This window comes from Populus nigra, chromosome 2, assembly GCF_951802175.1.
Source record: "Populus nigra chromosome 2, ddPopNigr1.1, whole genome shotgun sequence".
Lineage (NCBI taxonomy): Eukaryota > Viridiplantae > Streptophyta > Magnoliopsida > Malpighiales > Salicaceae > Populus > Populus nigra.
In genome coordinates, this window is record NC_084853.1 from 46,897,298 (window position 1) to 46,912,253 (window position 14,956).

The following is a 14,956-nucleotide window of genomic DNA, read 5'->3' on the forward strand; positions in this document are numbered from 1 at the left end:
ATTATGTTTTAAATTAAAAATTGTTTGTATCCCAATTACCCTACCAAACCCTAAAGCACTGTGCGCCCCATGAGACCAACACCTTCCAGATCTGACCCATGGGCCCGAATGGACTATCGGAAGGAAGCTTTCATCATTGCCCGTGGGGTCCACTATCATTGATCAACACCGTTGATGATATTGACTTGTAAAGTACGGCCACATGGGAATGGCGGTCTGGTCATCAAAAATGATTTTTTAATAACGTCGGATTTGGGCATCCTGTGTTCTATGGGGGGACCGGTTCCCAGGGCCATGCTTCGGTAGTGTTTAGGGTTACAAGTATCGGTGAGGTTACACTTTGCAAGATCCAACATTGTAAGGTTAGAGAGGGGCCACTGGGCGCTTATTTGGGTTTGTTAACGTGTCGACTCGTAGCCTAACTTGAATTGAGTTACATTTCAAATTATTTTACGAGTGACCTAACAAGTTGATTTATATCCCAATTTATTTCGGTAGCACCAGGGTGAGACTTCATCATCACCAGGGTGAATGGCTTAGCTGCTGGGAGCCTGGAACGCGTGATCGACGGTACCATACATTGAATAGAACCTCCGGCTCATAGAGCAAGGGAAGAAGAAAAAAGACGACGTTACTTCCTGTTTCAATCAAGCACCTATTCTATCAAACCCATCAACTCCACTGTCAAATTAGACTGACAAGTATGAAGGCCAGTTGCTGGTTTTTTTAGTTAACGTTCTGCACAAGAATGCCACTGCTTGAAAATGGGAAGGCAAGCCTTCACAATTATGAACAATTGCCAGAATTGGGCACCTTCGAGGAGACAGCATTTCACAATGGACATCCATTCCTATTCAAGACTCTGTTTTTTTGTGAAAACTCCTAGCAACCTAAAAACAGAGTGGTGATGTCGCCTAGAAAGTACATCCAAAATGCTTTTAAAACGTCCAGTCACAGATTTCAATGGCGCTCGCAGACACTTGAATTGAACTGGTATCATACGAAGAAAATATGAAGCACCTCTGCTAAAACATATCCTATGGTATAAGTTTATATTTGGAATTGTTTTCGCAGATTGATTAAATAAAATTTTTTAATTTTTGATTTTGAAAAAAGGTCGCAAATATATTTGTTAAGAAATAAATTAAAGAATTTTTACAAGGCATAGTTATTTCAACTCGAAAATTATTTATGACAAACAATTTTGAGATTATGATTTTTTATAATTATAAGTCATAATTCAAACGGACCAAACTACGACAAACAGGGACACTCAGTGGAGTAGATTCTTCAAAATATGTGGAAAAGAGCTTGGCAGATGCGCGCTAGAGCACAACTTTTATTCAAGACAGCACCCTGCAAACTATTCTATTCCAATAGACAAAAGTTTCTTTCCAACTAGTGTAATTCTAAGCAAATGATCGATTAAATCCCTGCAAAACTACCTCATGTCATCAAAATTCAGTTCCACTCCACATATGGGAGGGATTTATAAGAAATCTACAGAACCAATAGAACTGCAGAGAAATGAGACAAGTTTTCCCCTTCTAGCATGATAAATACTGATTACCAGAGCTACACCGTGTTGTTTCTTGGTGCAATTCACTCAGCTTACTTGCTGCTGGTGGCTTCCATATATAGGGTAAGCCCCATATGCCGCAGCTGCCGCATACATGCTTGGATCATGAGGCGGTGGCAGAGCATATCCATAACCATCATAAACCTGTCCTCCATAGTATGCCCCATTCCATGGGCTACCAAAATCTGCTCTAAACTGCCAAATCCCAACAATAACAGCTGAATGGACAAGCTTGAAATGTACCAAAAACAAAAGGAAAAGAGAAAGGGAAGCTTGAAACATAAAATGAACTCATATTAAACATATGATTTCTAATAGTTGTTGCTTTGGACATTGGGTGTTGATGGACTTCAGGTTGGTGTGTTTGGCATTGCATTTCGAAAGCGCTTTTGAAAAAAATTGAAATTTTTTTATTTTTTTCTTTACTTCAAATTAATATTTTTTTTTATGTTTTCAGATCATTTTGATGTGCTGATGTCAAAATGATTTAAAAAAAAAACATTATTTTGATGTGTTTTGGAATGAAAAACACTTTGAAAAGTTTGGGAGTGTGGTAGTGGTTGCTTTTCAAAATGCTTTTTTAAACCCTTAAAAAAAAGGACTACAATTTCAATAGCACTCAATCACTTTCTAACAAAATAAGCAGTCAAAGCTTCGTTCAGACGTAAATAAAAAGCTATCCCACAAAACTTACATATAAAAACATTTCTGAACAAGCTAACTACCACTGGAACTCTGTGGTGGTACTGATTCTTATTTTTTAGGCAAAAAGAGTTCACATTTATTCCAATCACATCCTGGCAAGGTAATGAAAGAGAGATAGGATGTAAGGTGGCTCTGGAGAGAAAGGGCGGGAGAATGTATACCTGCTTATTTGCTGGATTGCGTCCCCAAGAAAGACGCACTGTTTGCTTGCCAATTACTGTTCCATTCAACTTCTGCAATGCTTCTTCAGCATTATCCCTGCCAATTGAAGTTAGATGGAGAACCATGTAGTAACTCTATAACGAGGGAATAACTAGCCAATACTTTATTATTCACACATTGTTAAGGCAAAGCAGAGTTACAGACACAAGTGTTACCTGTTGGCAAATTGTACAAACCCACATCCTTTACCGACTGGAATTTTAACGGACACTATCTCACCATACTGTGAGAAAGGCTGCTTGAGATCTTCATCAGTGACGTTGGGGTCAAGTCCTCCAACAAATATCTACAAAGAAACATGGCCTATTCAAAAGAAAAACACAGGTCTCCAAAAGATTAAAACTGCACAAAGAAGCTGGAAAACTCACTGTTGTATTGTTGGAATCACCATCTGATTGGAAGCCTTGGGCAGAGGCACCATTTGATGCATATCCACCTAAGAAATAAGAGAAGAGTTGAGCAGAGCTCCAGGTGAGAAGGTGGACCTTTCTAACATCATAAAGAGAAGTCAGTTTGATGACAAAATCCAAAGGGCAAAGATGCAAACAGGAGAAAAACACTGGCAGGTAATCAAAACCCTTGCAAGGAAAAGAAATGAAGTAAACAACTTTTGCAAGTGAAATAGAACTTGGTACATAGACAAGCAACAACTCTTTTTTTCATTTTAAGAAAAAAACCTGATAACATGCCTGGAGTAGGAAAATAAATACTCTGATCATGTTCAGGATCATAGCACCATGTGACACCAATCCATCAGGTATCAATCATAATTGGGGCCAAATATAACACTTCCAAAAAAGTTTTGTTTCATCCAAGCCCAAAGTCGGTGGAAAATCATGTAAATCAGTATCAGCAACAAAAGATTGAGACATGGTCTGTATGGCAGATCAGAAGGGTTAGCAGAGGGGTAAAGAGTTTTTGTGTGTGACAGAGCAAGGAAGAAAGGAAATAGAATTTCTAAACAGATCCATCTTTATCATTGCCCTAAAGAATTATGAAGAAATTGAAAATACAATTGTTACATGAAAAAACCAAGGCTCAAAATATCAAACAATTAAGTTGTAAGATAAAGATTTAAAGAATGAACAATAATCCAATACCTTGTTGCTGATATCCAGAGGACTTCCTGGGAGTAGCAGCACCAATACGCATAGGCCTGCTCGAACAATACACACCATTCATTTCAGTCATTGCCTGTGTTCTTTCACTATCATCTCCAAACCTCACAAAACCATAACCTTTTGAACGGCCAGTGTTGGCGTCAAATACAACTTTTGCAGCTTTAACGGATGGATATTTGCTAACAAAAGTTTCCTGCAACAAACTATCGGTAACATCTGCAGCTAAATCTCCTACAAAAATAGAAAGATCAGGAGCATTATCTGATCGCTTATCACCCGTGCTAAATGTTGCCCAATTGAGGCGAAAAGGCTGTTCTGTGTTAGGCATCAAAATGCCACCATAGTTCTGTAGAACTTTCTCAGCTGTGGCATGCGTAAGAAACTCCACAAATCCATAGCCCTCGGACAAACCTGTCTGCTTATTGCGAATAACCTTGATAGAAGCAATCTGTCAATGTGCAACACTGGTAGTCAGATGCAAAAGGCCACGCTCACCAAACTCTAAAAACAATTTCTTTCATTAAAATTGTAAAGAGCAATTACTCCTTTACCACCACAATAGCAATGCATCATTATAAGGAACTAGCTCCTTGAATATCCAAATTGATGCCTCACGTAATTTATCTAAAAATACCCTCTTCCAACCTTACATATTCTATCATTATCAACATTCCCTGCGCAATAAACTACGTTTCAATGATTCTTATTTATTAGTGTTAGAATCCCATTACCCTTTTGAGTTACAAGACACAACACTTCCATGCTCCCTTCATTGTCTTCAAACTAGAATATTTAGCATAAAGCTATAAGCTTATGCAATTTTTGCTTCAATTCATCACAAAATAATCTCTCATGCACAAAAAAAAAAAAGGATTTGAATGTGTGCGGATAGATAAATAAATAATATATGCATATATACCTCGCCAGTGGAAACAAAGCAGGAATGTAAATAATTTTCATCCATCCAGTGATGGAGATCACCAATCCATATAGTTTTATTCTCCCCAGACCCTTCTCTTTGTTGCTTCTGTGTGTGTTGTTGTACATGCGGGAGATGGTGGTGATGCGGCTGGTACTGGTGGTACGCGGCAGCCAGGTAGTGTTGTGGAGGCGGCGGTCCATAATGCTGAGGCGGTATGATTTGATGCTGCATTACCATAGCCGCCGCCGGGTACTGTATAGGCATCCACTGTTGTTGCTGCGGTGGAGGCGGCGGCTGTTGCCGTTGAGTCTGCTCTTGCTGTGTCTGTGAATCAGAACCGCTGGATTGCATCTTATTGTTATTAAATAAAAAAAAATAGTGTAAGAATATAAATAATATTTATTTTTCTCTCTTTATAAATTAAATTGTAAATAAATCTGAAAGCTTAGAGAAGGAGAGGGAGAGAAGGATATGGAGAGGGAGACGGTTAGGGTCTAAGAGGAAGGTTTAGGAGAGTGAGTGTTTTTTAATGGAGGTGTAAGCGCTGTTGTGTTTAACACCGTTGGATCGAGGAAGTGAGGTTTGATCACAGCCGTTAGTTCTGCTCTCATGGATCCGCCGCCAGCTGCGCTTGCCTGGCTTCTTTCGGGTGCTGTGGGATATTTTCGGTTGATTTTAGATTTGTTTTGGATTTACTTCGAATAGCAAATTTAAACTAAGCTTATCCGTTAGTTTTTATTTATTTATTTATTTATTCTGTTAATAAATAGTAAGGTTCTTGATTCTGCAGTGCAGAGTTTTTGTGTGATGAGGAGGAAACACCGAGGAGGGTTTTCATGACTGGAAAGGATGTGATTGCGATCTATTTTTTTAACATCTGGGTTCGTGTTTGTTTTCTGAAATCAGCAAAAATATAGTAAAAATCAGTATAGGGCTAAAAACTACCATATGAAAATTGTGTGGTATATACTATAGTTGTTAAATTCAGTTTGAAAACTAATTCAAATAATTTTAAGTTATCAAGTAAGCTTGTGAATAAAATTGAATAATTTATTTTAAAAAAAAATAACATTATTTTATTTTTAAATAATTAATAAGGCTATTCCATTTGGTTTGATCGGTTAATTTAAAAAATATTTTTTATTAGTTTAATATATCTTTTTATTTATCTTTAAATAGTTAGGTTTTGAGAGTTGTGTTTTTTTTTTTTTACATGATTATTAAATCATGTTGTATATTAGCTGAGATGTTGATAGCCCCATTGTATCAATTCAAAATTTATTACAATTAATTTTGAGGAATAACTCAATTGATTAAATCTTGAATTTATGTTTTAATGGTGACGAATTCGAGTTCTCTCATGACTACTAAAAATTTATATAACTATTAACTTTAAAATTTATAAAATTAATTAAGATACGTGTAAACTAACTCGAATAACTGTGTTAATAAAAAATAAATCTTACCATCATTAATTTTTTATTAAAAAAAACAAATTCCACAGTTCGATGTGCCCTGCGCAAGTGGCATTTTTATATTCTCCTCCAAATACTTGAATCTCTCTTCTGCTGAAGGGAGTTATCCATTGCTCAAGCAACGTGCCAGGTTAATTGCACTACGAGTTGCTGCGGAGTTCATTGTTGCAGCTCTTTTTTTTTTTTTCTGAACAGATAATTTGAGCATTTGGTTCGATTTAAGAGATGAATCCACAAGGAACTGATCTACCAAAATCTAACCGAGTCAATACCCAATTCACACCGTACATAAAAAAAGAGGCAAATCTAGTTATCTTGGCACACGAATCGAGTTTCTTATCAAACCATATGGAGATAATGAATTATAATCAATTCGATTAAATGGATCAACTCAACTTGTTATCTAAGTAATCCGGTTGAATAAAACTTGGCTTGGTTTTTAATTTTTTTTTTAAATCTTAAAATCCGAATTCATCTAAATAGCCCAATCTTCGACTTGAATTTTGAATTTAAATCAGAACAAATTTTACAGCAACCAACAATTTCAAAATGGAAAACTCTGGGCCGGGTAGAAAATAGTATACGTGGCGTTGGACTTGACAATGGATTGAGTCCAAGCCAGTTAACGTGCGGAAATAGTGTCATGAGCGGACACGTCGCACTCGGCATAAAGTTAACGAAACTCCTCGAACGACAAGGACATGACCTTTGCATCCAGAGTCGCAGCAAAATGAAAAATCAGAACTCTAAAAGCATACACCCATAAACTTGAACATACGAGTTTAAATGCACCAGGCCTGTCAAGTGGGCTAAATCATCCACCCCTCACTGGCTCAGTTTCTCGAACCCATCATGCTCGAATGGATTCACCGAACCACGGAAAGGCCGAGGCAGTGGGGCTCCAATGGGATTGTTTTTCTTCTATTCTTGATGAAATATGAATTTAGCCAGCACTCGTCGATGTTCTTACAGAGTGAAAAACGAGATCAGACTTGGATTATGAGCATTAATTTACCTCTGCATCACACATTAATTCCTAGCAAAAATATCCTTACTATTATCAATAATCTGAAATTCAAATATTTTTTCTAGTTAAAAAAAATAATATTCCTGACAAAGATGGTTCATAGTGATAGTATTGGGTTCTTTGTAAAAATTAAAATTTCAATTAAAGATATTAAATACGGTCGAAGAATAATTCTATATTATCTATTGATACAATCCTTAAATTAAAGCTGTAATTATTTGGTTATTAAAACCATACTAAAAATATAATCTATATTATTCTTTTATTTTTTAAATTTTTTTATGTTTTTATATCAAAATAAATTAAAATGCCCTTGTTGTAAGAACATGTGTTATATTTGCAAGATGAGGGGATTTTGGAGTGTCGAAGGGGCAACTAATCCCAACTCCCACCATTTTTTTTTTATTAATTTTGTTTATTCAAACACTCTTTTGGAAAGAAAGCACTTTTAGAGATACTGCATCGTTTCAAAACTTCTATAATGTCATTTGATTCTGGCTGCTGGAAACATAAGGTTTATTAATGTCATCAAGGAATACTTTAGGTATCGAAGACTTTGAAGTCCAAGGAATAATTGCCTCTAGATTTATCTTTTCAATCTCATAGGACAAATTGCGGCCGCTGGTGGCTAAAGCCACGAACGCCTCTAGAACCTTTCTTTCTTGGTGATGTGACTTTATATATATATCACCGTTTGACTATATAATAACAGCTTATAAAATGCAGCACATTGCTTTGACGGACCATGGTGATGTGATTTCATTATAATCGGAAGCATATTTAATTTGCAAATTTTCTATGGTTATTAACCACTTAATTACTGTGTTTTTTTGTATCTTTTTGTTGTTTTGATTTTAAAAAATAAATTTTAAAAAATATTTTTAGTTAGGATTAAAAAAACCAAGTTTAAAAAAATATGTTTTTTATTAAAACTGTTTTGAGATAGATTTTTGTATGCAAAATAAATAAAAAATGTATCTTTATAAATAAAAAAACATGTTATTTTATTAGCTTATATAAAAACTAAGGTTTGAAAAATAATTATATGTGAGATCCAATACAAAAAAAAAAAACAGAAACTATATGGTAAACAAATATTTTTTTCTTCATAAGTTACCACAAACCTTTGAAAATTAAAATAGTGTTTTGTTACTTTATCAAAATAGAAGGATGAAGATAATTAAGAAAAATAAAAAGATATATTTATTGTTATTATTTTTAAAAAATATAAAAATTCATTTCAAAACTGTTTTAAAGATAAATTTATTATAAATCTTTTTCTCCTACACTAGATATGTTTTTGTTTACAACAGTAACACTCACACTCAATGTAGAAGACATATATGATGAGTTCTTGGACAACATCTTGCTTTTCGTTTTTGTTGACAAAAGCAAGCATCCTTATCATTTTGAGGCTGTTATTTTTTTTTAAAAAAGTTACGAGTTTAATTAGGAGAGATATACAAATACATATATATGAAGCTGGAGGGGAGGCTAGATTTATCGATCGAGTATAACAACTCTGACAAGCTTGGCACTAATTATTCTTCCGAGTAGAAGGCACTTGCATTGGGAATTCATGAGCAGCTGAGAACTGATCAGCTTCCCTGTCCATCAAGCTTTTTTAAGATGTCCATCATTGACCATAATTTCAATTACAATAATCTAAGACTTGGCAAATTGCAATCACTCCATCAAGCTGAATATATATGTTAATTTGGTCCACCACACATGTACATAAACATATGCATATATTTCCATCGTTATCACACAGGATCAGTGGCATCTGATAACCCTGCTGGACCTGCATGGACCGGTTATCTTTTCAACTTCTGGGTGTACAGAAAAGGAAATTTCACAACTTTATTGATATACACCATGTGGTGGAGAGATATACAAATACATATATATGGAGGATAGTAATTATCATAAGCGCGCAACAGGCTTCAAGGACAGCTTGTGTGAATAAAGCCATATCATCCGAACTACAATATTTTACATGCCATAGGAGATTCTTTCAAGATAATTAAGAACATATCTGCTTCCTAATTATGTCCAGGAGTAGAATGACCAGCCCCGGGACTGTGGCCTGGAGTCGTTGGCTTGAAATCATCACTGTCTGCATCAGCATGGTCCGGACCAGGTGTGACGGGTTCTGAACGTGCTTCAGAAACTAAAAGGTCGCGGTGCAAGCTGAAACTGCTGGTGTTCTCCCCTGTCTTCAACAGCCTTCCCACACTAGAAGTGATTCCATAACACAACACCAACACAATAATCAAAGTACTAGTGAAAATGAGCTTACCTTCGGCCATGACAAAGAGAGAGAATAATTCTAATTAATTGATGGAAAACTCAAAGAAGATTAATTAAGCTTCAAATGAGAGATATAGAGAAAGAAAGAAAGAGGCGTTGCAGCTGGATGCCTGTAAGCTATTACCACCGTTGCTATATATAGACTTTAGGGATGGATGCTGCAATGGTGCGAATTACCAGAATAAAATCTTCAAAATGCAATGTGGGATAATTGTCAAGATGATTTCAAAGTTTTTCATGATTATGTTCCCCAAGATTCTCTTCTTTGGAAGGAACAGTTTGAGTATCTCTATAGGTTGCTTGAGGTACTTTTTCTTTACTATTTTTGCATGTCCCATGCAGCCAATATAATACAGTTCATTGAAAATGTTATTGCTAGAACGAAAAATAGAACTAAGATGGTGATTAAAGCTTTCACGCATGCACTTGCTGAGTGAGACTTTTCTGGTATGAATCCATTTTAAATTTGACTTTGCGATTGATCCTTGAATCGGCCTTGGTAAGTTCCTAGACTGACTGTTTATGCATCAGGCTTCACGTGCTAATTTACTGCAAGGATCATTCAATTTGAAAGTGATGTAGCTTCAATAAGCATAATACAAGATTCCTACATGTTAATTAAATGATGGTTAGCAGCTGATTCTTTCGTGCCATCTATTATTTTCTTGCGTAGTTTCAGTGATGTATCAACTATATGCACAAGTCTACCATATTCATTAATGCGCATCGATTAGTACTTTAACATATATATATATATATATATATATATATATATATATATATATATATATATATATATATATCCCAACATAGCATTTTATGCGTTAGTCAAACCATTGAATCTATTGATAATGATTTTAAACTAAGTATTGATTACATAATATACATGTAGTTCAACATATCATGAGATCCATTGAGATGATGTAAAGCTATAATCATTTGGTTTATGGTAGTTTTTACAGTTATGTTTTAAAAAAATAGATTTTTTTAAAAAAAAGTTATAAATTATTTATTTTCTAATCAATTTTTAAATAAATTTTTTTAGTGAAATTCATGTAAAATTATAGTATGTATTAATTATCTAAACACTCAGTGTATTGAAAAAAATCTGCTTTTTGTAGTTGTTACAAGCTGCCAAAGGTTTCAAGGATGACTAAATATTTCAATACATTAATCATGCATACCTGCCATGAGTGTTGCCTCATATTAGATGGCTGCGATGTAAGGAATCAGTATCTATGAATATACAAGGAAAAATCACTTGTATTATGTGTGTGTGTGTATTTGACTTTTACCATATAGTTGCTTGATCGTTCACTGAAAAAAATACGGCTACAGAGATCTGCAGGTTATTAATTATGATTAGAATCGATGCTAGATTTTGTGGGGTTCTTACCGACTGAAAAATCACCTTCCCATGTGGAAGAGACTTCTAATGCTAGTAACGCGCATTGGAGCACTTACATTGGTCATGATTTCCTGGTACGTCTCCTGTGTAAATTCTTGAGCATATTGTATTCTTAACCCTGAATACATGGGGCATAATATTATATGTATAAGTCTCATTATCCATTAAGGTTATGATTGTTGTATAAATATTATATGTGTGCTTAAGTAATTTTGTATATTGCGTGCGAAAAACATTGAGAGGAAAAAAAAAAGAATCGAACCGAGGAGAGCTTGAAATTAACTTAATTTTTGGGGACCATGAGATGTCGAGGACCAATTATGAGATTATGCTGGCCGGGAAATTATTTAATTACTTGAGTTGTTTTATAAACAATTAATATTGCCTGTAACATCTAAGAACTTCACTGGGAGATCGATGAAAGATAGTCGAGAAATGAATTAAAACTATGATTTTGTTCACTCTGAGTTGATCTCTCCTAATTAAAATCGACCCCTAGGAAAAGGAAGCACCCACAAGTTAAGAGGGCCATAATCCTAGGTACAAGTCCACTTAACTTCCTATTAAAAGAAAACTATAGGTTACTAAATGGGGGAGATCAATGACATGATGTTGCCAAGAATGTGGTGATCCCCTACTTATTTATATAGAAAGCACCATACAAAATGGTGTTAGAAAAGAATATCCCGAGGGATTAGCATCAATTTTAAGTCGTATGATTAATGAAGTTTAATTAGTATTAAAATGAAGATTTGGTGATCAATAATTGAAGATCTTGATGCATTACTAAAAGTGCCATTGATCGTGACTAAGTGCGCACTGATTTTTCAAAGCTTTTTCCGGTAAAAGAAAGGTTTACAAGCTTTCAAACCCCACAGAAATCCTCACGGGTCCATGATTGTTCATGTGAATACTCCACAATCCTAGAAAGGGAAAAGGGAAGTCAATTGAAAGAAATACGTCTTAATGCCCACAAATATCGTTCCGTGTCTCATTCTTCCTTCTTAATTCTACTTGTAGAATTCTAGTTGAAATTCATAGTTATGATGGCTGGTTGGCTCCTCGAGTTGGGGAAGTTCATTTAACCATCAGTTCATTTGGACCTAGAAATGAGCAGTGCCCATCACTGACTATTGACAGGGAAATTGTGCGATGGGGAATTCAGCATAGAGCTTCTGTTGAAAAAGAAAAGCAATTACTTTAGCCGTCAAATCCTAGCAGTTGAAAGAAAAAAAGTATCTCCCTTGGTCGATTAAGGTATCTAAGGGATCTCTAAGGGGGCCGCCCAGAGGTTTTTTATTTGTGATTCAGAACCTAGTTTAAATCAAATTTTAATTTGAATTAATCTTAATATGTTTTTGATCGTGATCTTACAAGTTAAAGTATGATTTAATTGATTTGTTCACATCCTATTTAAATTTAGTCAAATTAATATTAAAAAGACATAAATAAGTTGTTTTAATTCAAAAAAAATTGATTTAAATTAACTTGATGAACTATTAATTTAAAATTCTTTATTGAGTGAGCAACTTCTATATTTATTATAGCTTTCATTATTGCCTCTCCGGTAGATATCATCATTGATGATGTTCATGAACATGTTTATAAAAATATTATCATTTTTATGCTATTGTTTTCCGGGCTAGCTCGATAAGCATGATTTTAATATAATCTTACGGTGGAGATAAACATTAAATTAATTGGATGGAATCTCCCTGTTTCAACAAAACAAGGAGGGAAAAAACAAAGGGAAATACATGATTTAGTTAGCCAAACACCCACTAGCTAGAGAATCCATTCAAGAAGAGGTGGCGAGAAAATCATTGCATTCAAAGGATCCAGCTTGAACATGTTTAACCCAAATATAAACAAAAAAAAAAAAAAAACCAGGGGAGCACGTTGAACTAGAGAGCCACTAGAGGAAAACTGAGCCAGGCCTGGGCAGCCGCTGAAGTTGGAGCAATCATGGTAGCCCGAGCTGGCAACAAAACTTATCTTGGTTCTGGTCTAGATCCTCCACTTGTTCACGTTTCTTGCTGGACCTCAGTATTCTTCCGACTTTTCCTCTACTCGGAGTTGACTGTCTGCTGCAGACAAATAATTCGACCTTTTCTTTCTCTCACATGGCGACACTTAGTTTCGAGTTGTTTTTATATATTATAAAAAAATCATCTCTTTGATCCAATAAAAAACAAATTATTCATGATCGTAGATTAGAGAATTTATGAGTATTTTACTTTTTATAATCAGACTTTAATAGCCAAGCGATGAGTATCTCCTCTAACATCGATCTTTCTCGTATTAAATTAAATGTAAATTATATGTGTATTCAAGAAAAAGATCAGGTTCGACCAAAAAAAAACATATTGATCTAAGAATAAATAATTTGAAATTGAGAAAAAAAAACATATAGAAGAAGAAAAAGAAAAAGAAAAAGCTGCAATCGTTAGCTATGTTATAAATGAGAAATATTGAAACATTCAGGAAAATATATTATAAAAAGGTTTTTTTAGAAAGACTAAAAGAAATGAAAAAAAAATCAAATAAATGTATTTCTATACGACTCAAGCTTGAGTTATTTGTTTATTTTTTTTATTAGCTTTACCCTAAAACTATACCATTAACAATTCATGTACATAGAACTCGTGGATAATCATGAGATATATAGTAGAGTTACTTGAGTAAATGTATTCTTTCAGTAACAATTATCGAATTTCATCCATCACGGCTTGTAAACTTAGTAATCAGTGATCTAATTCAAACCAAGTTTTTTAAAAACTATTTTGAAAATTGAGTCCAATATTAAATATTATTAATAAAATAAACTAAACCATGCATGATGACCTAACAATTCAAATATAAGCTGTCAATTTAGCTCAGATCAACTTAAATAAATTTTTTTATTATTTAAAGTGTATTAGTTGATTTTTTTAATTAAAAAAATATTATTTTAAAATATATTTATGAACTGACCAATAAAAATATAATTTGAGTTTTCAACTGATCAAAACTTGTTTGAGAGTGTGGTTGTAATTGCTTTTTAAAGTACTTTTCGTGCTGAAATACATCAAATAATTTTTTTATTTTTTAAAAAAATATTTTTAAAATTAGCACATCAAAACAATCTAAAATATATAAAAATAATAAATTTTAATAAAAATAATAAATTTTTAAAAAATATAGTTTCCACTGTGTTACCGAAGTAATCTAAATCAGATTCGTTTGAATAACCATTGATTAAAAGAAGAAGAATGAAAGAAAGAAAAGGGTGGGCTAGCAAGGCACAGCACTGGTCATGGAACTTGGTTTAAAGCCCAACAGCAAAATGTGGGCTGACATACAAAACATGTTCCGCAGAAGGTGGGCTAAAGCATGACTCGCTTCTTACCGCTGGAAGAACATGGTCTGTCAAACAAAAAATTCTGAACATGATAATACCTCCTCAGATACCCGAAAGGACGTCATACATAAAATAATGTGGTTGTTTTCGTTGATATTAATTCAGAATTCGAGATTTTATTAAAGAAAAATAAGGAATATCCATGACAAATCTTAGAGGCTAAGGTTTCAAACATCTAATGATAGACAGAAATCTCTCGTTGTACTACAATTTGAAGTTGACTTTTGATAGAGCAAGTTTTAGAGCATACTTGTAATTGCGTTTTTTTTAAAAAAATATTTTTAAAAATAAAAAATATTGTTTTTTATATCATGATATTAAAATTATAAAAAAAACAATTTTAAAAAATCATTACTTTTAAAAATATTATTGAACCAAATAACAAATAAGAGAACTTATAGAAACGCGGTTGTACTCGTGTTTCTAAAAAAATTAATTTTTTTTTGTTAAAAGTTAGTTTTTTTATATTTTAAATCGTTTTAATGTATTAATTTTAAAGATAATTTTTTAAAAATAAAAAAAATTATTTTAATATATTTTAATATAAAAAATATTTTAAAAAATAACCACAGCTACATTTCTATTCTTGTCTATTCATGGACCATCTTACATCCACAGCAGGCAAAGCTCACGTGGTTTGCATAGAAAGCCAATCATCTAATTTCTCTTGTGCATTGTTTTGTTATGTACCTGGACTGGTAGGGTAAAAAAAATAAAATAATAATAACTGGCTTAGTAAAAAATTCATGTTGTTCATATTACTGGGTATACTGGCATAGTTATC

The 14,956-nt window shown here is 33.7% G+C and overlaps 1 protein-coding gene across 1 annotated transcript; it reads right to left on the reverse strand.

Annotated features, from left to right (window-relative positions):
- Positions 1 to 1,298: 1,298 nt before the first annotated feature.
- Positions 1,299 to 5,218, reverse strand: LOC133682400 (polyadenylate-binding protein RBP47-like). The gene is made up of 6 exons (XM_062105733.1): positions 4,547 to 5,218; positions 3,607 to 4,075; positions 2,875 to 2,942; positions 2,662 to 2,792; positions 2,446 to 2,542; positions 1,299 to 1,774 (listed from the first exon to the last, which is right to left on the reverse strand). Exons 1-6 carry the CDS (start codon positions 4,898 to 4,900, stop codon positions 1,607 to 1,609), a joined length of 1,287 nt encoding a protein of 428 aa, XP_061961717.1. The 5' UTR covers positions 4,901 to 5,218; the 3' UTR covers positions 1,299 to 1,606.
- Positions 5,219 to 14,956: the final 9,738 nt, after the last annotated feature.

Bases quoted from the DNA above. Each gene is read 5' to 3' on its own strand.
- LOC133682400 (XM_062105733.1), bottom strand. From the start codon at position 4,900: ATGCAATCCAGCGGTTCTGATTCACAGACACAGCAAGAGCAGACTCAA. The intron at 4,076-4,546 runs GTATATATGCAT...GCACATTGACAG, and splicing joins GCTTTGTTTCCACTGGCGAG to ATTGCTTCTATCAAGGTTAT. The intron at 2,543-2,661 runs GTAACACTTGTG...TTCAATTGGCAG, and splicing joins TTTGTACAATTTGCCAACAG to GGATAATGCTGAAGAAGCAT.